The sequence below is a fragment of the Capra hircus genome, chromosome 9, assembly GCF_001704415.2.
Source record: "Capra hircus breed San Clemente chromosome 9, ASM170441v1, whole genome shotgun sequence".
NCBI classification, from domain to species: Eukaryota; Metazoa; Chordata; class Mammalia; order Artiodactyla; family Bovidae; genus Capra; species Capra hircus.
Window position 1 is genome coordinate 32,511,515 of NC_030816.1, and position 26,859 is coordinate 32,538,373.

Below are 26,859 nucleotides of genomic sequence, written 5' to 3' on the forward strand. Positions count from 1 at the left end.
ATGGGGCAATATTGGAGTCAGGGCAACTGATAGGTGATGGTGGAATTGGTGTTGGGGAGCATGCACAAGGGATTTTATAAGACAGTGGGAGCAAGGATACAGAAAATGAGATAGCTTTTTAAGATGTAGAATTTATGGAACATGGTATCCATACTAGCTGTTTGGAAAGGTGAAAAAGAACTGGAGGATGAGCTGCTTAGGTGGATGGGCTACAGAATGACAAGTGGTATTGTTATCCTCCTAGCCATTAACCTCATCATAGCATTTGTATTTTCTAGTGATAGTAATAACCACTGCCTGTTGAGTCTATATTTTATGTATTTGAGCCATGTTCTTTGTGCATTTCTCATTTACTGTAACAACCTTTTGAGGTAATTATTTCTATTCTTTTAGTGTAGAAACAGCTTTAATAATAAAAGCATGTGATATTTATTAGGTGCTTATAATGTGCTAGGCACTGTTAAAGGTGTTTTATTTGTATTAGCTTAAACAATCATATGAGATCTAGATACCCATTTCTGCAGGTGAGGAAACAAGCATGGCAAGGTTAAATTGCTTTCCTCCAAATTGCAGGGTAATAAATGGTGGATGTGAATCCAGACAGTCTATAAATTTCAAGCCTGAGCTTGTAACTATGACACTATATTTCTTTAGAAATTAAGTAACTGTCTAAGGGCTTAAAATTGGTGACTGGTAGACCCTCAGTTTAAATCGAGTTCTGTATGGTTGTGTAACTGCTGGGTCTCTTATCTACTGAGGCAGTGAATATGAACAAGGTAACAAATACAAATTTAGTATGCTTTCCAAATTTATGATTAGCAAAGGTTAAAGGTGGGGAGGGAGGGAGGGATAAATTAGGAGTCTGGGATTAGCAGTTATATACTACTATATATAAAACAGATAAACAACAAGGACCTACCATGGAGCACAGGGAACTATACTCAATATACTATAGTAACCTATGATGGAAAAGCATATGAAAAAGAACACACACACACACACACGCAACTGAATCATTTTGCTGCACACCTGAAACTAACACCATTTTATAAATCAACTGCACTTCAATTTTAAAAACTTGCTATAGTTTCCTCCATTTCATTTTTATTTGGTTGTTCTCAGTGTGTATGTTAACTATGCTGTGCTCAGTCGTGTCTGACTTTTTGCAACTCCATGGACTGTAGTCCGCCAGGCTTCTCTGTCCATGGGGATTCTCCAGGCAGAGATACTGGAGTGGGTTGCCATGCCCTCCTCCAGGGGATCTTCCCAACCCAGGAATCGAACCCAAGTCTCCCACATTGCAGGCGGATTCTTTACTCTCTGAGTTATCGGAGAAGCCCAGTCTGTGTGTGCACTCATTATTATATTTTATTGCCGGTTTCATTTGATTTATTTCACATACAGACACATTTGATGCCTGTACTAATAAAAAATTGAAACTTCTCTATATAGATTATTGACTTAAAGTGGATTGCTTAGGTGTGTCCTCAGAAAAGTATACTATGAAAGATCTTTTAATACTCTGAAAACTTTTAAAACAGTTTAGGTCTAAGGTTCTCAATATGGAGTATATTTTTCAATTCGGGTTTTAAATTATCTTTAGTAAATTATCTTTTTAAATTATCTTTTTGTCAACAATGGAGAATATATTTTTCTTTGCATTTCATATATTCTAAAAATTCACTTCAAAAATCACCAAATCCATGTAATGGTAATCTGAAGAATCAGTTTTCAATGACTGAATTTGTTCCAAGGAAACTGAAGTAATAGGATATTTATCATACTATCAATCTTTATAGCTTAATTTGTGACCTTAAAAATAATATACTGGTAAAGGATAAATTATTGGAAAATGTAACATTGTTTAAATGTGCCTCTCTTTTCTTATACCTATTTATTCATGCAGAAGAAACCTGGTGTCTTTTGAGTTTTCCCTGAAGAAATTTTCAGTAAGAACTCTTACATATGATAGCATTAGTAATCAAGTGGATAAGCCCAGGAAAGAAGCTTTTATTGTTAAAGGATTTATATTCAAACAGTGAATTGCATTGTGCCAGTTATAATGCCATTTAAACTGTTCATTTAAAATTAAAAGTAACTATTTCAAACAATTTTACAGGTGTGTCCAAGTTTATCAGTTTACTTTGAGGGGGATAAGAACATCTTGCTTTCACTATTAAAAGTTAACTATTAGTTAAGTAAGTATATCTTTTAAGAAGCGTAGTGAAAAAAATTTTCAAGAGGAAAAATAGCTTTTAAAAAAGGTGTCAGTTTTCAGCATTACCACTACCCCTCGTAAAAAGACATAATTTAGACTCAAAACCTGAAAAGAAGTTAACATTTTAAGGAAGATTTCAAGGGATGATATTGTTCATTCCATAGGTGCAAAAGACTAGGAGATTTTATTTTTTTATTTTTTTATTTTATTTTTTTTTTATTTTTTAAATTTTAAAATCTTTAATTCTTACATGCGTTCCCAAACATGAACCCCCCTCCCACCTCCCTCCCCACAACATCTCTCTGGGTCATCCCCATGCACCAGCCCCAAGCACGCTGCGCCCTACGTCAGACATGGACTGGCGATTCAATTCTTACATGACAGTATACATGTTAGAATTCCCATTCTCCCAAATCATCCCACCCTCTCCCTCTCCCTCTGAGTCCAAAAGTCCGTTATACACATCTGTGTCTTTTTTCCTGTCTTGCATACAGGGTCGTCATTGCCATCTTCCTAAATTCCATATATATGTGTTAGTATACTGTATTGGTGTTTTTCTTTCTGGCTTACTTCACTCTGTATAATTGGCTCCAGTTTCATCCATCTCATCAGAACTGATTCAAATGAATTCTTTTTAACGGCTGAGTAATACTCCATTGTGTATATGTACCACAGCTTTCTTATCCATTCATCTGCTGATGGACATCTAGGTTGTTTCCATGTCCTGGCTATTATAAACAGTGCTGCGATGAACATTGGGGTACATGTGTCTCTTTCAATTCTGGTTTCCTCAGTGTGTATGCCCAGCAATGGGATTGCTGGGTCATAAGGTAGTTCTATTTGCAATTTTTTAAGGAATCTCCAGACTGTTCTCCATAGTGGCTGTACTAGTTTGCATTCCCACCAACAGTGTAGGAGGGTTCCCTTTTCTCCACACCCTCTCCAGCATTTATTGCTTGCAGATTTTTGGACCGCAGCCATTCTGACTGGTGTGAAGTGGTACCTCATTGTGGTTTTGATTTGCATTTCTCTAATAATGAGTGATGTTGAGCATCTTTTCATGTGTTTGTTAGCCATCTGTATGTCTTCTTTGGAGAAATGTCTATTTAGTTCTTTGGCCCATTTTTTGATTGGGTCGTTTATTTTTCTGGAATTGAGCTGCATAAGTTGCTTGTATATTTTTGAGATTAGTTGTTTGTCAGTTGCTTCATTTGCTATTATTTTCTCCCATTCAGAAGGCTGTCTTTTCACCCTGCTTATATTTTCCTTTGTTGTGCAGAAGCTTTTAATTTTAATTAGATCCCATTTGTTTATTTTTGCTTTTATTTCCAGAATTCTGGGAGGTGGATCATAGAGGATCCTGCTGTGATTTATGTTTAGACTAGGAGATTTTAAAACAAAATGTTTCTGTAACTATGTATGTAGTTTAACTAGAATATTATATCTGAAAACTGAGTCTCAATCTTACTGTTCTTATTTTTTCCCTTTGCAGTTATTTTTTGCTTACCTATCTCATATCAGTTATGAGGCTGGGGGTTGAGCTTGAAAGAATTTGCTAAGGCTCTTTTTTATTGTTATGATAGCTTATGGTGAACAATGTTGGATTTGTGATCTCTGAAGAAGATTTAGCTTCGGGACCAGGGACCAGACTTGATTATTCAAGAGCTTTTGTATAGCAGAATTTTATTAAAGTATGAAAAGGGACAGAGAAAGCGTCTGACATTAACATCAGAAGAGGGACGGAGAGTGCCCCATTCGCTAGTCTTAGAAAAGGGAGTTACATACTTTTTAAAATTGCTTATTACAGTAAATCAAAAGAATGTCTCAAGGTTGTAAAGATCTTACTAGACCCACTCCCATAATTTACATTTTAAGATAACAGGATTAGCCTGAAGGTTTTCAGGAAGGAGAAACTGTCCTCAAGCAGGATACAGTGTTGTTATATAATGCTTAGTACAGAGTTTAAGCTGAGTTGTTTGTTGTGTAATCATCAGTTCCAGGCTTAAAGAGAAAAACATTTTATGTGACTAAGACTAAAGAATGTAGAGAAAAGATGTTTGTCCTTTCTTCCTCCTTGAGAATCCGAGACCCCATCTCCACAAGAGCCCCAGACCCCTTTTTCCTCCTGGAGGACCTCTGACGTTTTATCAGCCTGCCTAGGAATTGATTCAGTTGCCTGTGCTGAGTGAGACTTTCTAAGTTGAAAACTTTCTATAATCACAGCTATTTCACCAGATTCTTTAGTATAGTTAATTCTCCAGTTTAATTCTGTGATATCTGGTATTATTTTATGCCCTCAAAGGATTAACAAAACTCAGGTAGGAACAAATATGATTCCTGCTGCTGTTGCTGCTGCTAAGTCGCTTCAGTTGTGTCCGACTCCTAGGATGTGCTATCTGTTGGCGATAAAATATCCCTCACCCCTGAGTTATGTCATCTCTTTAAATACCTTAGAATTAAGTGAGATTTTAGGTTTCGCTTATATTTCATGTTTATTTGAGCAACTCTTTATGCCAGTGTTTTGTGGACTGCTGGTCATCTACATGTTAACTGTTTCCTTAGAGCATTTAAGACATTTGATGTAGTTACTCAGGAGCATGAAATGTGGGGGTGAGTCACTTGGCCTTTGTAGCTGGTGGGACTGTAGCCAGTGTAGTATTTCTGCACAGTATGAATAGTAAAAATGTTAGTGTATAGTGATAGTTGATGTTCATAGTAATAATTGTATTATCAAGAACATGTTAATATGTGTTACTGTCTTTGAGGATGTGTTCTGTAAGGAAGCAGGGAAACATTTTAGAAACCGTTGGATTTAGATTTTTTTTCTATTAAACACTTATCTTTCAGCTATCTGAAAACTCTCACTTTACTAAACAACTCAGAAGAATTTGTGCTGGCTAGGATTTTATTATTTTACTGAGAAATAACTTAGACCAAGATTTTTCCATATTTAAATTAATATAGAGACTGGGATTTGAAGGAACTGATTTTTCACAAATTGATATCCAATAACTACGGGCCAGAGCTATAAAAATAAGTGTGGGAAATGGTATATTTGTGAAAATTAATTTTTTAAAACAATGTATGTGGAAATAATAGGAATTAATTGATAGAAAAGTGTGTACTATTTAGATAAAAATGGGATGCAGTGGCAAATTAAATTAAAAGATAATCATGTGTTAGTGCAAAAATCATTGGTAGTTATTATGTGTATATTTTATTTCTTAGATTGGATCCTCAAGATTCAGTTTGTGTTTCTGTTTGATTGGCACACGTTTCTATGTCCCCCTCTCTCTAAATACCTGGATGTAACTTGTAGAATCTGATTAATTCCTATTCAGTGGAGAAAAACCTTTGGGTGGTTGGGAGTGGGATTTGGAGTGAAAGTAGATTGAATAGTGTGCTATATAGATGGTAATAGATAGTAGCTTTCCCCATGCCAGATTGCAGAAAGAGCCATGCAGGATTGGGGAAAGCTGTGAGCAATCCATTGTGACAATCCTGTAGCTCTGAGATGTATGGAGAATTCATAGCTGGAGTCATACAACGTGTTGGCTCAGTGCCTGTGGGTATTTTTTAGGGGTTGAGGGGAACTGTGTCAGATTAATAATCCCCAGAAAAAGATTAAAAGAAGGGGCCTAAAATAAGTTTTCTCTCTCTGCGTTTAGAGCATTCTTTCCTGGGAGGTGAGAACTATATACATAATGCTTTTAATTCTTAAAGTTTCACTTAGATGGGTAATTTAAAATGTATGGATAATAATGGGAACTGGCACTCCAGTATTCTTGCCTGGAGAATCCCATGGACAGAGGAGCCTGGTGGGCTGCAGTCCATGGAGTCGCAAAGAGTCGGACATGACTGAGTGACTGACACACACACACACACACGCATGAATAATAACAATGATAGGGTTTATATACAGAAAGATACAGTCATTCACTTTGATTTGAGCCAAAATACATTTTTTTACTGCTAGTTAAATTTTAAGTGACACTATTCTTGATGATGCATATTTTAAATGTGTCAAAATAGCTTACCATAACTCAGAATGTTCTTGTTTAACTCAGAATAGGCTGCACTTAATTGAGTCATTTGATCAAGTTCAAAGTGTGTTTTAAATAAATTTATTGAATGTATATTCGTCACCTTATTTGTTGAACAGAAAGCAGCAGCCACATTTTTAAGACCTGAGGATCAGTTCAGTTCAGTTGCTAAGTCCTGTCTGACTGTTTGCTATCCCCTGCACTGCAGCACACCAGGCCTCCCTGTCTGTTCACAGTTCACATATTGCTGAAGCCTGGCTTGAAGAATTTTGAGCATTACTTTACTAGCATGTGAGATGAGTGCAGTTGTGCAGTAGTTTGAGTATTCTTTGGCATTGCCTTTCTTTGGGATTAGAATGAAAACTAACCTTTTCCAGTCCTGTGGCCACTGCTAAGTTTTCCAAATTTGCTGGCATATTGAGTGCAGCACTTTGACAGCATCATCTTTTAGGATTTGAAATAGCGCAGCTGGAATTCCATCACCTCCACTAGCTTTTTTCATAGTGATGCTTTCTAAGGCCCACTTGACTTCACATTCCAGAATGTCTGGTTCTCAGTGAGTGATCATACCATCGTGATTATCTGGGTCAAGAAGCTCTTTTTTGTACAATTCTTCTTTGTATTCTTGCCACCTCTTCTTAATACCTGCTGCTTCTGTTAGGTCCATACCATTTCTGTCTTTTATTGTGTCCATCTTTGCATGAAATGTTCCCTTGGTATCTCTTTTCTTGAAGAGATCTCTAGTCTTTTCCATTCTATTGTTTTCCTCTATTTCTTTGCACTGATCACTGAGGAAGAGCTGAGGATATATACTGGTAAACAAACAGAACCTTTGCTTGCAAAGAGATTACAGTCTAATGAGACATTTAAGAAAAAAAAAAGTAGTAAATATACAGACGGTGAGACCTGAACAAGCTGTTTGGGGGATAGAGTGAGGGAACAAAAGGGAAAGTGGGAGGAAATGAGATGAGAGGGTAAGGCAGAGGTTGGGTCGTTTGGGGCCTTATGGACTAGGGAAGGAATTTGAACTTTACTCCAAGTGTCATGGGAAGTCATTGTAGGGTTTTTGAAAGGAGGGTTATGTGATCTGAATTATATATATAAAAAAAAAATATATATATATATATATATATACACACGCATAGTTTAAAAAGTTGCTCTAATGTGGAGAAGAAGCAATACAGAGGCAAACATGGCAGCAGTGACACCAGATAGTCTAATATCCAGATGAGAGATGATGGCTTGAACCAAGGTGCCGCCAGCAGAGGTGAGGCCACAGGGTCTGACTGAGAATAGTTTTTGAAGATAGAGCTGATAGCACTCCCTGATAGAAGCTGTGAGAGAAACCTGGATGATTGACTCCTAGGATTTTGGCCTAAACAGCTTAGTGAATGATAGATTACTCTTTTGCTGAGATGTGTGAACATTGGTGCCAAATTAATTCTAAACCTTTATTTCTAAAATGAGAAATGGTTAACAGTATCTTCAGTTCAGTTCAGTTCAGTTCAGTCGCTCAGTCGTGTCCAGCTGTTTGCGACCCCATGAATCGCAGCACGCTAGGCCTCCCTGTCCGTCACCAACTCCCAGAGTTCACTCAGACTCACATCCATCTAGTCAGTGATGCCATCCAGCCATCTCATCCTCTGTCGTCCCCTTCTCCTCCTGCCCCCAATCCCCCCTAGCATCAGTCTTTTCCAGTGAGTCAACTCTTAAGTATGTGAAATTAAAAAAATAATAATCACAGAAACCTTTTTTTTTTTACTAGGCGGAGTACGTCCAGCTTGTCACTGAACTGCGAATGACAAGAGCCATTCAGCCTCAGATCAATGCTTTTCTACAGGGCTTTCATATGTTCATTCCACCATCCCTCATACAACTTTTTGATGAATACGAATTGGTAAGGAAAAGCATCAGTTCTTTTGCTGTTACAATACAAAACAAAACTCCATTTGATATAATTTAGAAATAATTTTAGTGCACAAAAGTGAATGGAATAATGTAGAAAATATGGTAAACCATTAAAATGTTCATGTTTAGGGAGCTGTAAGATTTGTGATTGTGCTTCTCTAAAGGGTAATAACTAGAATCAGTTCAGTTCAGTCGCTCAGTCGTGTCCGACTCTTTGCGACCTCATGAATCGCAGCATGCCAGGCCTCCCTGTCCATCACCAACTCCCAGAGTTCACTCAGACTCACATCCATTGAGTCGGTGATGCTATCCAGCCATCTCATCCTCTGTCTTCCCCTTCTCCTCCTGCCCCCAATCCCTCCCAGCATCAGAGTCTTTTCAAATGGGTCAGCTCTTCACATGAGGTAGCCAAAGTACTGGAGTTTCAGCTTTAGCATCATTCCTTCCAAAGAAATCCCAGGGCTGATCTCCTTTAGAATGGACTGGTGGGATCTCCTTGCAGTCCAAGGGACTCTCAAGAGTCTTCTCCAACACCACAGTTCAAACGCATCAATTCTTCGGTGCTCAGCCTTCTTCACAGTCCAACTCTCACATCCATACATGACTGCTGGAAAAACCATAGCCTTGACTAGACAGACCTTAGTCAGGAAAGTAATATCTCTGCTTTTGAATATGCTGTCTAGGTTGGTCATAACTTTTCTTCCAAGGAGTAAGCGTCTTTTAATGTCATGAGTTACTATTTTTAGCATTCAATAATGGAGGTGTACTTATGAATTATTAAACAGAAAATTATATTCTTTTTCTGGACCAATGTATAAAAAACAAATAGCAACAATACAGATAATTGACAAAAACTTTGCCTTGTAAGTTGTTGATGCTGGTAAGTTTTATAAAACTTCTTACTGAGTTACAGTATACATGAGAAAAATATAACCTAACCCTAACATGCGTCATACATGTATAGCTTGATGAATTTTCACACTGTGTACACCCATGAAACATCTGGATCAAGAAACTGAGAAATCCTAATATCCTAGATCCTTGTGATGTTCCCTTCCAGTCACTTTCCCCTCATGGGCATCCACTCCCCTGATTTGTTATGATGTAGGTTAGGTTACCTGTTTTTGAACTTATGTAAGTGGAATAGTCACCTAGAATATGTCTGACTTCTTTAGCACAACTTTTTCTTTGTGAGAATCATTTGTGCTGTTGCATGCAGCTGTAATGTGTTCATTCTCATTGCTCTGTAGTACTTCATTGTGTCAGTCTCCTTTTGTTTTTTCTGTCCTTTCTACTCTTGGTGAACATTTGTTGGGTACTTTTCAGTGGTGTGAGTTATAAATGGGACTTGGATTTGGAACCTTTTTTGTGACTTGTGTGTCTTTCATAGGAAAGGGCTCTGCTACACTGGGATAGGAAATGTTTTTTTAAAAGTTGACTCAAATATCTAAGTTCATTCATCTAAGTTCATGGCATAAACATGTTCATCAGAGTTCAAGATACAGTTTAGATTCTAGAGTTTTCATGAAAAGAAAGTATTTAGTAGCATCAGTGTCCCTACAAATTGATGTGTTCATCAAGTTGTGGACAGAATGCAGTCTCAAATCAAGAGATGATCATCAGGCTCAAATGTGGTGACAACACTGTTGTGATTACTATATCTATAGTATTATTACAGGTGAAAGTAAAGTCGCTCAGTCGTGTCCGACTCTCTGCGACCCCGTGGACTGTAGCCCACCAGGCTCCTCCGTCCATGGGATTCTCCAGGCAAGAATACTGGAGTGGGTTGCCATTTTCTTCTCCAGAGTTGCAGGGTTCCTCAAATGTCTGAGGGACTGTCCTGCCATACTGTGCTGCTTATGAGTTTATCCATGGTGGTACCAGGATATTAAAACACCGAGCCATGTGAATACTATGAACAGCTGTGAACACTTGCATGACACAGTTTCTGACTGTTTTGGGGATATATATTTTGTACCCAATTCCAAAAGACCAATTATTTTTTCATATTTTTAAAAATAATAAATTGTTGATTTGGACTAAACTCTTTTGCTATATGTATATGTATTGATATTTTTTATTGTATACTTCCAATTTCATCTTCTTTTAGTCAACTTAATAACTTTTCCCCCCAAGTGTTAAATGAGCTAATAAGAATATTTTGTTCCTGTCACAAAATCATAACATATGATGTTCATGAAATACTTCAAATTCCTTGAGAGAATTTAGTCTCATTTTTATTCACAATTATTAACAATGAAAGCATACTCAATGTTATTAAAAGCTTATCTTCAGCCTAGAAGGGAAGAGGATTAAACTCATGGATTGTAAGAAACATGTAACAGTCATCCATATTCCTTTTTTGGTAGATCTGTATCAGTATAGTGCCAGGGAACAGAATTTCCCTAGATGGTTCAAATAAAGAAACTTTACTGAAGGAACTTACAGAGGCATTGGGCAGGTTAAGAATAAACAAGATATGGTTGAGGCATCCAGAGAATAGCAACAGGAGAAAGCCTTTATCATCCCTAAAACTGAAGACGCGTGGAGGAGTTACTGTGAGGAGCCCTGTGAGAGTCTGAACCACCAGGTAGTAGCTATAGTTGGGGAGGCACAGCTACTGCAAAGATGTGCTGGAGAAGGGAAGGAGCAGAATATACTCTCACCTTCAGACTCCTGCCTGTTGCCCAGTGATGGAACCCAATCTGAGGCCAACAGGCAAGAGAGCCAGTCTGCAGGGATCAGCCACCCGGGGCACAGAACGTGCGAAGGAAGATGGAAAATGTATTTGGGGGTGGTAAATGGATGCTACCAGAATGCCTTCATCAGTTAAAGTATTTTATAATACTATGGTCAGTTGGTTCAGTTGCTCAGTTGTGTCCAACTCTTTGCGACCCCATGAACTGCAACACGCCAGGCTTCCTTGTCCATCACCAACTCCTGGAGCTTGCTCAAACTCATGTCCATCAAGTGGGTGAGGCCATCCAACCATCTTGTCCTCTGTTGTCCCCTTCTCCTCCTACCTTCAATCTTTCCCAACATCAGGGTCTTTTTCTAATGGGTCAGTTCTTCGCATCAGGTGGCTAAAGTATTGACCATAGCCAAATACTTAGTAAGGAGGACTAAAAGACAACCTAGACAGGAATTATTAAATTATTTGGTCTTACGACCCCTTACAAGAAAAGAATTTATGTTGGTTATAGTAATTGATACTTACTGTATTTTAAATTTGAACAGAAATGTAAAATATTTTATCAGCTCATATAAGAATAACAATTCATTACATATTAACATAAATAAGATTTTAAAAATTAAAGCTAAAGAAATTAAATTAATAAATAAAATTATTTATTTTCCAGAATAAAACAAAAATAGTGGGAAAGTATTATTGTTTTATATCTTTCCAAATTTAATGCCCAGCTTCATAGAAGAAACTGGGTTCTCATACCTGTTTCTGTTTATAATCTGTTGTGATATGTTGTTTGACTGAAATATATAGAGAAAATTCAGCCTCAGTTGGAAAAGGGAGAACCTTGCAGACTCCTTGAATAGATCTCAAACACCCAAGATTTCTCGGACACCCCCTTATATTGACCTTCATTAATCTTTTTCAGAGCACACTCTATACTATATATACCTTATATATTTTTGAGGAGTTGCTGTAGGAGAAGTGACTTTGAACCACATTGTATCTTTCTCTGCAATAACAAGATCTGCTGTTCTGGCTTGTCCGTTTTGAGCGTAGGCTAGTTATTGCCTTACTTTAATGAGTAAACACACCCAACTGTGAGATAGATACGGTCTGATTCAGAGATGTGGACAAACTTTTTCATGTTCTGTTTTCACTTGAAGAATACTATGGTAAAATACTTTTGCCATTCTTAATTTCATTCTTAGTTATTTGATTGATATTTTGTTTGTTTGATGATCTTCCCGAAAAAATGGATACCAAAAGTCATTAGTAGGAAAATTGTGGTTTTTTTCACCTTATGGAAATTTGACTTTAAAGGATTGAAATTATTTCAGAATAGAGTTCTTCTAAGGCCTAAATCTGTTTTGATTTTTAAAAATAACTTTTTATTATGACTTCTTTTTTCTAGTGATTAGAGTTTCTTGATCTTTTCTTTGCTTAACTCAGATTTTAGATCTCTATTGTTATTTCTATATTGAGAGTATAGTATCATTATAAAATTTAACAAATTCATAAAATACATATAAACCAAAGAGAATAATGTTCATAAAATTGTTGCACATATAAACTTGTGGCATATGTGTTTCTATATAAACATGAAGGCTTATGTTTTAATTGTATTACTTTAGCGACATCTCCGCATCTCACAGTATTTGTGATTATCAGTATCAAGGGTTCTCTGCCATGTAGTACTTGTTATTGATAACATGCAGACACTGTCACAGAAATAAATAAGTTTTACATGGGATTAGTTTCTAATTAAGACAGATTTGCTATTTAAATGTAATCTCTTTTTTCCCCCAAAGAAGATTAATGAAATATTTTTCTTCTTTCCCAAAGGAGCTACTGCTTTCTGGCATGCCAGAAATTGATGTGAGTGATTGGATAAAAAATACAGAATACACAAGTGGCTATGAAAGAGAAGATCCAGTTATTCAGGTAAAATCTCTCTAGAGCTTAGAATGAAGTTAAGTTTTGCCATTTAATCTTGTAAGCTTTTCAGCACTATTGAATGAAAACCTATATTAATTAACAAAGTAAAGTTTTTCCCTAAATTCTTCTCATGGGAATTCCATATGAAAGCTTTGTATGAAATCTTTTTTGATAAATGAGTTTCATAGAATAAAATGTTTTATGAATATTACATATTGCTCTGGTACTAAGAAGCCTACAATTGCTTTGAAATATGAGTTTAGTTTTTTATTGTTGTTTTTAGTGGTTCTGGGAAGTTGTGGAAGATATTACTCCAGAGGAGAGAGTTCTTCTCTTGCAGTTTGTTACTGGCAGGTAAGAAGTGTTTTTATGATAATGTAGAAAGAATTTAATGTATTCCATTTCTAATTGATTAGAGATAAGCAACTCAAAGTGAATTATTACTCTGAATTGTCTGTTTCTCACCTTCTTTTCTATATTTTTAGACATTAAACAAAGGTTTGTTTAGGCATTAAAGTTAAAATATATAGTAGTACCCAAAATATGTTTATTTAAGGTATAAAAAATGTTCCTGTCAGAACTGTCAACATATATATTAGTTTGTAACTTGGTAGTCTTTTCAATCTGTAAGTCAATAATAGTAGCCAGTAGTTGTTGCTGGAACAACACACGTACACAATACATATAATATGCATACACAGCATTTTTTCTTCAATTTTTGTCAGATTTTAATCTTTTAAGATTTGTGGCCTAAAAACTAATTTGTGATACCATACATTGAAAAGTGTACGTTTGAAAACAATTAAACATCATCAGTGTTAGAAAACTAAATTATTTAAATCTCTCTTATAGTTCTGAAAAATGTAAAAGAAAGGTGTGATTTTTAATTTTTGATAACTTAGAATTTCATCTGTATCCTTCTGTTTATCAAAATGTAGTTCACTTTTTTTTCATTATAAATTTACATGGTTCTTCTAAGAAGATTGGAACATAGAAAACTAAAAGAAATAAGAAAAACCATCACTTGCCAGCAACAACCATTATAAATAATTTGATATATTTATTTTTTACTACCTGTTTTAAAAGCATAGTGTGAATGTAAATCTATATTACATATATGTAACTTAAAGTCCACTGTTTTATTTTTTTAATTTTATTTTTTGGCACTGCATTTTAGTTGTGGCATGCAGGCTGTTTGATTTTTGTTGCAGCATGCAGGTTTTAGTTGTAGCATGTGGGATCTAATTACCCAACCAGGAATCGAATCCAGGCCCCCTTCATTAAGAGTGCAGAGTCTTTGCCATTGGACCACCAGTGAAGTTCCCACTGTTTTATTTTTAAAGTAGTTTGTAACCATTGTAGAAACTTTGGAAAATGGAGAATATAGATAGGAGAAAATGAAAATCCTACTAAGTAATTAAACTGTTCACAGATAACACTATTAATATTTTGCTGTATTTTTTAGTTTTTTAAGTATATAGTTAGAAAAATAGTTGGAGTTACAGTGTATACCTAATTTTATTTTATTATTATTATTATTTTTTACATTAGTATCATTACTTATTTATTTTCCAAGTCTCCTGACCTGATAGTAGCTGACAAAATGAACACCCCTTAGGACACATGAACCGAGAAATGAGTGACATAGAATCAAGTAGCTGATGCATGAAGAGCTCTGGAGAGAGAAGCTGATGTTCTGGTGCCAGGAACTTCCCTGCCACTGACTCTCCCTCCAATCTTGGGAAAATGTCTTGAGTTTCTTCTTCTTTACTCATGATTGCTTTCCAAAGGGGATTATAAATCTCTACTGGTTATTTCTCAGGATGAAGATTAGGATCAAATGAAATAATGTGACTTTGTAAATTATAAAAAGCCATAAAACCTTAATAATAATATTGCCATTATTGCTGTCACGAATTCTATTGAGCAGAAGTGTTGGAATTTTGCCTCTCAGGCCAAATGTCTTAAAGGTAGCCGCAGACTAGGTTGGGCTTTAGTTTGTCCATGGTGAGTGACCTCTCTGGGTTTTCTCTTTCACTTTTCATGAACCATAACAGCCCACGTCTTCATATGCTTGGCCTTGGCTGGCTCCTCTCCAAAGCTCCCTTCACACGCATGCATCTCATCTACCAAAAAATGTTCCTTGTGGTCCAGAGTGCCTCAGCTGAAGCTTTCCCCATTACAGTTGTTTACTTTCTCTGTAAATGTTAGGTTTTATGATGAACTGTGGCTTTGGAGATACAAAAGCTCCATCTTGGTTTATTTGGGATAGGCTTTCCAAGAAAACAAAGCCTGTGAGTCTGAGGAACACTGACCCTAGTGTGTCCTGTGCAGTCCTTTTTATTCCTTCTGCTGTGGGCCAGGAAAGCTTTCATTTATCCATCTGGTTGTTTTTCAGTTGCTCAATTCTGTCTGACTTTTTGCGATTCCATGGACTGCAGCATGCCAAGCTTCCCTGCCTTTCACCATCTCCCAGAACTTGCTCAAACTCATGTCCATTGAGTCAGTGATGCCATCCAACCATCTCGTCCTTTGTCATCCCTTTCTCCTCCTGCCTTCAGTCTTTCCTGGCATCAGGGTCTTTTCCAGTGTTCACATTGGGTAGCCAAAGGATTGGAGCTTCAGCCTCAGGATCAGTACCTCCAGTGAATATTCAGGATTGATTTCCTTTAGGATTGACCGGTTTGATCTCCTTGCAGTCCAAGGGACTATCCATCTGGGGCTTCCAGTTAATCCTTTATTTGCTTCAGATATTCAGGGTCCTTTTCTATGCTCCTTTCTTTCTAGACTGAGGAGAGGGGTTGATGCATTTGTGTCCTGTTTTACAAGGAGAAGGGAACACAAACACCATGTTTATTGGGAGAGGCCCTTTGGGATCAGATAGACCAATGAAATGGGCTTGCAGGTGCCACAGCTACTGCTGCTGTTCCCGAGGGATGTGGTGCCCTGTCGCCTTGTAGTTTCATTCCTTTAGGGAAAGGAGAGGCATTAGATGACCTTATTCAGGTCACTTATAGTGTGACATTCTTTTTTTTTTAAATTAAATTTATTTATTTTCACCGGAGGCTAATTACTTTACAATATCGTATTGGTTTTGCCATACATCAACATGAATCTGCCATGGGTGTACATGTGTTCCCCATCCTGAACCCCCCTCCCACTTCCCTCCCCATACCATCCCTCTGGGTCATCCCAGTGCGCCAGCCCCGAGCATCCTGTATCATGCATCAAACCTGGACTGGCGTTTCGTTTCACATATGGTATTATACATGTTTCAATGCCATTCTCCCAAATCATCCCACCCTCTCCCTCTCCCACAGAGTCCATAAGACTGTTCTTTACATCTGTGTCTCTTTTGCTGTCTCGCATACAGGGTTATCGTTAACATCTTTCTAAATTCCGTATATATGTGTTAGTATACTGTATTGGTGTTTTTCTTTCTGGCTTACTTCACTCTGTATAATAGGCTCCAGTTTCATCCACCTCATTAGAACTGATTCAAATGTATTCTTTTTAATGGCTGAGTAATACTCCATGTGTATGTGTACCACAGCTTTCTTATCCGTTTGTCTGCTGATGGACGTCTAGGTTGCTTCCGTGTCCTGGCTATTATAAACAGCGCTGCGATGAACATTGGGGTGCACGTGTCTCTTTCAGTTCTGGTTTCCTTGGTGTGTATGTCCAGCAGTGGGATTGCTGGGTCATAAGGCAGTTCTATTTCCAGTTTTTTAAGGAATCTCCACACTGTTCTCCATAGTGGCTGTACTAGTTTGCATTTCCATCAACAGTGTAAAAGGGTTCCCTTTTTTCCACACCCTCTTTTGAATAGCAACCATTCTGACTGCCTTGAAATGGCCGTGTGAAAATGGCGTGGTTTTGATTTGCATTTCCCTGAAAATGAGTGATGTTGAGCATCTTTTCATGTGTTTGTTAGCCATCTGTATGTCTTCTTTGGAAAAATGTCTGTTTAGTTCTTTGGCCCATTTTTTGATTGGGTCATTTATTTTTCTGGAATTGAGCTACAGGAGATGCTTGTATATTTTTGAGATTAATTCTTCATCAGTTCCTTCATTTGCTATTATTTTCTCCCATTCTGAATACCTAATTTTAAAGAATAAATCGAATTAGTCACAGATTATAGACTAAAAATATGAAACAAAATCTTGTCAGTTTTTTGTTTACTTGGCTTCTTACTGCCAAGAAATACCTAGAGATTTCAGTAATTTAATAAAAAGAGTTTAAAATTATTTTTTATATGTAGGAAGGTTAGACTAAAGTTTTATAAAATCATCTCTCATCTCAGTCTCTGAATGTAATCTATTTTGGTTATTCTTCCAGAGTTTTTCTGACATTTACAAATTTTTATTTTTTAAAAACATTGTTCCTCTTTTAAAAAAACAATATATTGTTTAAAATGGATTCATTTATAGATCTAATTTTTTAAATGGCTATCTATTCTTAAATCTATTGACCTCTCAGCCATGAAGAGATACCTCACGTCCAAGGTAAGAGAAACCCAAGTAAGAGGGTAGGCGCTAAGAGAGGGCATCAGAGGGCAGACACACTAAAACCACAATCACAGAAAACTAGCCACTCTGATCATATGGACCACAGCCTTGTCTAACTCAGTGTGAGACATGCCATGTAGGGCCACCCAAGACGAACAGGTCATGGTGAAGACGTCTGACAGAATGTGGTCTGTTGGAGAAGGGAATGGCAAACTACTTCAGTATTCTTGCCTTGAGAACCCCATGAACAGTATGAAAAGGCAAAAAGACAGGACACTGAAAGATGAACTCCTCAGGTCGGTAGGTGCCCGATATGCTACTGGAGATCAATGGAGAAATAACTCCAGAAAGATTGAAGGGGTGGAGCCAAAGCAAAAACAGCACCCAGTTGTGGATGTGACTGGTGATAGAAGCAAGGTTCAATGCTGTAAAGAGCAATATTGCATAGGAACCTGGAATGTTAGGTCCAAGAATCAAGGCAAATTGGAAGTGGTTAAACAGGAGATGGAAAGAGTGAACGTTGACATTCTAGGAATCAGCAAACTAAAATGGACTGGAATGGGTGAATTTAACTCAGGTGGCCATTATATCTACTGCTGTGGACAGGAATCCCTAAGAAGAAATGGAGTAGCCATCATAGTCAACAAAGAGTCCGAAATGCAGTACTTGGATGCAATCTCCAAAATGACAGAATGGTCTGTTCATTTCCAAGGCAAGCCATTCAGTATCATGGTAATCTTTGCTAATGTGTGAGATGAGTGTAATTGTGTGGTAGTTTGAGCATTCTTTGGCATTGCCTTTCTTTGGGATTGGAATAAAACTGAGCTTTTCCAGTCCTGTGACCACTGCTGGTTTTCCAAATTTGCTGGCATATTGAGTGCAGCACTTTCACAGCATCATCTTTTAGGATTTGAAATAGCTCAACTGGAATTCCGTCACCTCCACTAGTTTTGTCTGTAGTAATGCTTCTTAGGGCCCACTTAATTTCGCATTCCATGACATCTGGCTCCAAGAAAGTGATCACACCATCGTGGTTATCTGGGTCATGAAGATCTTTTTTGTATAGTTCTCCTGTGTATTCTTGCCACCTCTTCTTAATATCTTCTGCTCCTGTTAGGTCCATACCATTCCTGTCCTTTATCGATCCCATCTTTGCATGAAATGTTCCCTTGGTATCTCTGATTTTCTTGAAGATATCTCTAGTCTTTCCCATTCTGTTGTTTTCCTCCATTTCTTTGCATTGATCACTGAGGAAGGCTTTCTTATCTCTCCTTGCTTTTCTTTAGCACTCTGCATTCAAATGCATTCTCATTATGTCAGGTAACATTTTAAAAAATGCATCCGATGTAAATCTCTGGAAAGATAAGTGTAAAGAATTTTCTAGTTGTCCCACTGTGTAAAAGAATACAAAACAAAAACGTTTGAGCCTAGATATTTTTCACAGACAGGGAAATCATTTTGGATTCCACATAAAAGCCTCTGTTGCTTGAATTAATCAAGTAAACCATTTATTTATTCAACAAATATTTAATGAATGTCTATTAGATACTATTCATTTTTATAATTCAAAATATATCTATTTCAAAGATTTTTCTTGCATGGTTACAACTTACTAGATATGAACTCTTAGTTCCAGGGTCCCACATGGTGGATTTGCTAATATCATGGGTGGAAGTGGATTGCAAAACTTCACAATTGCTGCCGTTCCATATACTCCAAATCTCCTACCTACTTCAAGCACATGGTATGTTAAATTGGCTTATTTAAATGCACTGTGAATTTCTGATTAATTTTAAATGATCAAAGGTCTGACTGCTTACTGCTTCATTGAGAGGAAAATCTCAGCAGTGATCTCTGTTCATTTTGTAATCACTGATAAATAAAGAACTATATAGTAATAGTTTCTTGCCTTCCGCTTTGTATGTAGGAAAATGTTTGAGGAAACTACCTACTTACATTCTGTGTGTGCATGAGTGCTAAGTTGCTTCAGTTGTGTCTGACTCTTTGCGACCGTATGGACTGTAGCCCTCCAGGATTCTTCGTCCATAGGATTCTCCAGGCAAGAATACTGGAGTCAGTTGCCTTGCTCTCCTCCAGGGGATCTTCCCAACCCAGGGACCAAACCCATGTCTCTTATGTCTCCTGCATTGGCAGGTGGGTTCTTTACCACTAGCGCGACCTGGGAAGCCCCACCTATACTCTAATTGAATACATATAGTTCAAATATCACTAAAGTTACACTGTCATAAGTATCACTGAGTTACACTATCATTTCAAACTTAATTGCCCTATTGCTAATTTATTTTAGACTGGAGGGAGCTTATTTTGGTCTGGTAATTTGCATACTAAAGAAAACTGCAGTGCAGCAGGGTTTGGTGTTTTTTTCCTTTTTAAATACTACTTCAGGGTTTTCCAATTTGAATGCAAATTTGAGAGGATGGTTTTATGTTAATTTTGAGTGGTGTTTTCACTTCTAGACAAAACAATAAAATATTTCAGAGCTTTCCTATGTAATAGTGGTATATTTTTCTTTTAAAGCATCAACATGCTCAAGTTACCTGAATACCCAAGCAAGGAAATACTCAAGGACAGGCTTCTTGTGGCACTACATTGTGGCAGCTATGGTTACACAATGGCATAATGAAGTCTGGAAAATTCATCTGACTGCTGATGAGCAATTCAGAGTGGCAGAAGTAATTTAGGAAACTGTCAACAGAAAAGCAGCCCAATTGCAGCCCATAGGCGGGGCTGACGTTTAAAATTCATAAAGGATCAGGTTTCCTTTTTTTCTCTCTCACTTTCCCTTTTATGTTTTCTCAGTTTGTGATACAATTAGAAAATATAAAATCACAGTAGTCTTCATTTCAAAAATGGTAATTGAAAATAATAGAAACTGTCCTTTTTCACATTTCTTTAATCTTATCCAAGAGTGTGTTTAGGCAGCATCCTATTCTACATTCCACATCTCCTATGTAACTGTTATGTTAAAAAGGTGTTGTCTCTTTATTTTTCTATATAATAAATTGTATTAGGACATCCAGCCTGGTATGTCCTATTGCATGTAAAGTGCCGTTTATATTTTGGAAAACTACTGTATAGAATGGGTTAATTTACATTGTATATAAAGCCACAAATATGTATTTTCCCATATTGAATCTATATTGCAATGATGTTTTTTAGCTTTTCAATATTTTAATATGTAAAGTTTAGACTGATGTGACTAAAACAGCTGATGAAGTGACATCTGATTTGTATATTAAAGCTTTTTCTGTATTGTATGAATTATTGTCTCAAAGTTATTCTTATGTTTTGTTTTAATTTTATTTAGATAAAATTAAAATATGATATTTTACCATGTTTCTTTTCATTACTATGGATTTATCTGTGAACTCTAATGTCACATTTGAAAACATAATCCAGTGTGCAGATTACAATTTAAGTATGTAATTCTTCTTTAAATTTGCTTTTTATGATTAAAATGTTGAATTCAAGTGATATATACCTAATATAGAGCATTGGATTTTAAATTTTAGGGTGGGCTAATCAGTTTTCTTTTGAAAAGACACATTTGAATAGTTACAGCATACCTTTTAGTGGGGAAGCAGGCACACTCCGACATTCAAAAATATAAATGAGGAATTTGTAATGTTTGGGGACAGGAGGAGAAGGGGATAACAGGATGAGATGGCTGGATGGCATCACCGACTAGATGGACATGAGTTTGAATAAACTCTGGGAGTTGGTGAGGGACAGGGAGGCCTGGCGTGTTGCAATTCATGGGGTTGCAAAGAGTCGGACATGACTGAGCGACTGAACTGAACTGATGGCCTTGCCTCTGGAAACTAAAAATAGACTATCCAGTGGCATCATTATTGGTAAAATGACTCTTATATGCATATTTTCTCATATATATGCAAACACAGCAGACACTATAGTTGTCTGTGACAAATACAGACAATGTATATATCAATACAGACAAAATGTATATATGTGTATATAGGCTTATATGTTGAAGAAAGCCTTGCTTTGCTAAGTTATAAAACTTCTTTAATACATGTTTTTGGTCCTCTTCCATTATTGTTGGTTTTTTTAATGTTAAGAAAACATCTTTCAACAGATTACATTAGAAACAAGGAAATCTCTTAAATTTACTAGTAGCTCTAAAATTAGGATTCAGATGCTTTATTTACAATAAATGAAGCTAGTAGTTTTTAAAACGTTGGGTTTTGAAATTATTGTAAAAGAGGTCATTGCCTTCTAACTTCAAATAGGTTATTTAATATTATGTTGCTTATAATTTTAGTATTTATAAACATTTATTTCTGTTTATAGTCATACATCAGCTTTGTCACGCTGGTCCTTTTGCAGGTATTTATGGAGAGGAGATAATAGAACCTTTAAAATCTCATGGTTTTATATCCATGGTTTGAATATTTTTATATAGAGCTAGCAATTTTAGGGTTTGTTCTTTTACATTATCTTTAGTTTCTAAACTTTGAGAATTTAGTTAATACCAAAAGGTTTTATATGGATTAAAATTCCTATTTAAGCTAGAGGCAGCAGGTCTCTAATTTATTCTGTTCCCACAGTTTCTTCTGTAAGTAGATGAATATGTTGAATGCAAGTATAAAAAAATGATTAGAGATTTTCTTCCCCTTTGGGTAAAAGATTACACTAATAGGAAAATAACTCTTACGACATGTGGGAGTTTCATATAAGGAAAAAAAACAGAGAAATACAGCATTTTACAGAAATGAAACTAGAAGGCAAAGGAGCATATTGTAGGAAACTGACTAATGAAAACATCTGGGCAAGAGTAATATTATTGATATTATTATCATTATAGCTATAATATGATTAACTTAAAGTAAGTCTAATTAAAGTTATTTGAGAGGATAGTGACCACATAGTTAATAAAAACCATCTTCTAATTCATCTGAAAACAAAAGGTAATATAATCTAATGAAATCTATGCTAAGCACAGCAAGTTGTGGTGATGTCTTTGTTGGCTTGGGTGGCAGAATGGTAGCTTTAAACATAGGTTATGTGTTGGAGGCTCACAGATAATTCCCACTCACACATGTGTTTTGTTTGTCCTACCAATTCTAAATGTTGGATAAGTTTTCAACATTTTAAAAAATCAGGAGATTTCACTTAGAAGTCAATATTTTTGACTTTTGAGAAATCAGATAATTTAACATTGGGCAGAGATTCCCTAGAAGGCATTAGTAGTAGGCTGGAATTGAGTAAAAGTCACTTCTTGGAATGCTGAACATGGTCTCCAGTTTGCCATTGTCTTATCCCAACCTGCTTTACTCTTTTCCTGGAAATTGATGGCATTGGAGTTTGCTTAAAAAAAAAAAAAAAAAAGTGTTGATTAGAAATGTTCTCTTGGAGTATAAAGTGAAACAAATTCTTTGGAAGGCAATTTGGCAATATCAGACTTTTAAAATGTACACAAGTCTTTGACTCAACAATTCTACATCTAAGACTTCATCTGTGGAGATACTTGTACACATATTTGTACAAGAATGTTCACTGAAGACTTGTTCATTATAGAGAAAAATGGAAATATCAGTAAGGGGTTGCTAATTGTGATATATCTATACTAATAGAATATTAATTCACATTTACAAAGAATGAAATGGATGTGTACATCTGATACGTAAATGTTTCTTAAGTTCATTAAATGAAATAAGAGGTATCAAAGTGCTGTTAATATTAGTGTGTAAATACCGTATATATATAGGGCTATATGCAAGAAAAGTTTCTGGGCAAGAGACATGCTATATCTGGGAAAGCATAAGATGGGATGAAGACTTTTTCACTATATAAAGTTTTTATCCTGTTTGTCTAAATCACAGTTCAGTTCATTCGCTCAGTCGTGTCCAACTCTTTGCGACCCCATGCATCACAGCACACCAGGCCTCCCTGTCCATCATCAACTCCAGGAGTTCACTCAGACTCACGTCCATTGAGTCAGTGATGCCATCCAACCATCTCATCCTCTGTCGTCCCCTTCTTTTCCTGCCTTCAACCTTTCCCAGCATCAGGGTCTTTTCAAATGAGTCAGTTCTTTGCATCAGGTGGCCAAAGTATTGGAGTTTCAGCTTCAGCATTAGTCCTTCCAATGAATATTCAGGACTGATCTCCTTTAGGATGGACTGGTTGGATCTCCTTGCAGTCTAAGGGACTCTCAAGAGTCTTCTTCAACACCACAGTTCAAAAGCATCAATTCTTTGGCACTCAGCCTTCTTTATAGTCCAACTCTCACATCCATACATGACCACTGGAAAAACCCTAGCCTTGACTAGATGGACCTTTGTTGGTAAAATAATGTCTCTGCTTTTTAATGTGCTGTCTAGGTTGGTCATAGCTTTTCTTCCAAGAAGCAAGCATCTAAATCATAAGCCTGTGTTATTTTCTATATGATATATGTATTACATGTTCAGTATCCTAAATCAAGAGAAATCTCAGTAGTAGGTTTTGTTTAATCTATAAAATGCCACAGCAATAGTGATAAGTAATATTTTAATAATCACAAAACATTTTATAAAAGTTTAAAATATCCTAATTAAATTCTTTTCCTAACAAAGTCAAAGAAAGGAATGCCTCTTTGCCCACAAAGCTCTGTTTCCATGTTGCCTGATAAACAGCACTGTTTATAGCTCTCAAATTCTATTTGTTAAAAATTTATTTGAATTTACACATCTCCACCCCGATTTTTGTTTTTTTTTTAATAACAGAAGTGGTACTTATTTATTATGGTAAAATATAGAAAGCATGGATTCTTGTAGACTGGAAAAAGCACTAAATTATACTGCCCAATAGTTTGTATTTTCTTCTAATCTTTCTCAGTGCATTTTCCCCATAGTTGAGTTCATAAAGGACATAGTATTTAGTATCTTTTTTATTTATTCATCATTTATATTAAGCTTTTCCTATGTTATTGCAGCTTATTTGTAAACTTTTTAAAAGTGATGGCACGTTCTGTCATATAGATGTTTCATAATTGTCCAGATCTGTAAAAAAATTAACACTTAAATTTCTAATATTTTTTGCTTTTATAAATAAAATAATAGGTGGCTTTTTTTTAGCACTAGTTATATTCCAGGAGTAAGTAACATTTTCTGGGTTATTTGTTGAAATGTTTAAGTAGAAATGTTCATCAGTTGCTCCGTAGTTGTGGAATTACTGTTGGAAGGCTCAGGAAGAGGCAGTTGGAACAGAGAACCCTTAAGTAGGACTGATAGGATTGTTCCAAAAGCACATTTAGGGCTGTGTACCCTCCCAGAGTGTGAAAGGGTTCGCGTTAGAAGGCTGTGACAAAGGTAAATTAGTTGTAATAACTGCTTACTTCCAGTCTTCTCTCCAAGAATAGGGAAGGAAATTCATCTTGTATGTGACACAAGACCCAGTCTCAGGATCTGGAACTTAAGCATTTAATGTTACATAGCTCAGCTACATCAAGGGTCATGTACGTGCTATGTGTTAAACTAGAAACCTAGCTTCCACTTATGAGACTTCCCAAACATGGACTCATGGCTTTTTTGGAGTGCAACCCTTTTGTCAACTGGAGAATGTGTAATAGCTGTCTTTGTGAGTGGGTATTTAGCTAATATCAAAATTTTGGTTATTTTCACCACAAAATTTAGGCATATCCATGTGTACCTATAGTCACAATTGCTTTTTCATGTGAAACATGCTCTGTTTCCTATATACTTCCACACTTATTAGGCAACAAAACACTTTTAAGGTTAACAGTAGTAACATAAATCCCAACTTGGCAGTTTGATTTAAGATAGTTAAATGTGGACAAGATTTCTGTTAGAATGTCTTTTGTGAAATTCTTAGGTCTTGGGTTATGGTTACCTGACTATTGGTCTGGTGTAGATTGGCATAAATTTGTTTATTTGATTTATAACTAGTCCTTTCATTTTACAGATGAGAAAATTAGAGACTGGAGAGGTGATGACTTCCTTAAGCCTTCATGGCTACTTAATCAAACTCGAATTCAGAACTTAGATTTTCTGATTTTTAGTCCAGTAGGTTTTCTTTTACTCCGTGCTGTCTCTTTATGACATAACTGCATTATAAAAAGACTCTTAGAAAAACACCTGCAGCCTACTAATAGTCATGTAAGACAAGCCTGTTGGGAAACTATAACTTAATAAGCTGATAGTTAAGAGAGATTAATTGGACTATATTTCTTCTCTCCTACTGTGCCACAATAAGCAAGGGTGGATATTTTACCATTTCAAGATGAAAAAGAACAGATGTATTGTCAGATCATAGATCATGGGTAGTCATTAACTTTTATTATCTTTATAAAAGTGTTCAATTTCAAGCATACTTGGTGCTTGGAAAGACATTGTGCATCTAATGTTGCAAAACCATTAAAACCATAAACTGAGAATATAATGACTATAATGGTATATTCGTGTGAGTGAATCGAGTCTAGCTGAGTGAAATGGAGGGGAAGAAGTCCTAGGTGGGTGCTGGTTATATGGTTAGTGGAGAAAACTTTTCAAAACAATTCAACAAATTCCCTTAAATGCCTTCTATGTATTTAGTACTGGTTTAGGGACAGTGACTAGGTCACTCTCCTCAAAGAAAATAAAATGAAGTTGGGCAGATGGAAGGCCTACTTGGCGAGGTTTTAAAACTGTGGCATGTGGCATATGATAAGGGTAGAAAGCCAGTTACAGAAAGTATTAGTGAGGAGAAGAGATTCATATAGACTGAGTGTCCAAGGCAGCTTTAAGCATCTGGTCTAATTGAATTGTCAAATTGCCCTCTAGATTTGGAGACAAATGATTAGCCTGTTGATTGAGCAAATAGGTGAAAATGTTAAACTTGATAAACTTAGAGTGAAATAAAACTAATGTGTGCTAGTCAGTGAGTTTTCCTAAAGTTTTTCATTACTGTATTATTCCTCGCTCAGTTATGTGTTCTGATTATTCATTGAGAATGCTGATCTTGTGGCTTCATGATTTGAAGGCTATTGTGTCTGGTTGTCTATGTTTTTCTGAGAAGAGTGGCAATATCTGACTTTTTGAAAAGCTTTTTGTAAAAGTGGGGAAAGGTTCTTAAAGTGGTGGCTAATACAGTATTCAAGTAAAATTAATATTGTCATTCAAATTCCAAATTTCTAAAACAGTATGGAGGTTCCTCTAAACAGTATGGGCTTCCCTGGTAGCTCAGAGGTTACAGCGTCTGTCTGCAATGTGGGAGACCTGGGTTTGATCCCTGGGTCGGGAAGATCCCCTGGAGAAGGGAATGGCAACCCACTCCGATATTATTGCCTGGAGAATATCATGGTTGGAGGAGCCTGATGGGCTACAGTCCACGGGGTTGCAAAGAGTCGGACACGACTGAGCAACTTCACTTAATGGAGGTTCCTCAGAAAATTAAACATAGAGTTACCATATGATCCACCAGTTCCAGTTCTGAATAGTTATCTGAAGGAAATGAAAATACTAGAAAAGAAATCTGCACCTCCATGTTCTTCTGCAGCATTATTTACAATAGCCATGATTTGGTTGCATAAGTGCCCAT

General features: G+C 36.4%; 1 protein-coding gene across 2 annotated transcripts in view; it reads left to right on the forward strand.

Annotated features, from left to right (window-relative positions):
• HACE1 (HECT domain and ankyrin repeat containing E3 ubiquitin protein ligase 1) overlaps window positions 1-20,656 on the forward strand; it is a 108,706-nt gene extending 88,050 nt beyond the window's left edge. For both annotated transcript variants that reach the window (XM_018053122.1, XM_018053123.1), the window contains 5 exons: window positions 8,027-8,158; window positions 12,701-12,799; window positions 13,077-13,147; window positions 18,932-19,045; window positions 19,840-20,656. In XM_018053122.1, coding sequence (XP_017908611.1) covers window positions 8,027-8,158; window positions 12,701-12,799; window positions 13,077-13,147; window positions 18,932-19,045; window positions 19,840-19,942 — 519 coding nt within the window. In that variant the 3' untranslated portion in view covers window positions 19,943-20,656. The remainder of the gene's footprint in view (window positions 1-8,026; window positions 8,159-12,700; window positions 12,800-13,076; window positions 13,148-18,931; window positions 19,046-19,839) is intronic.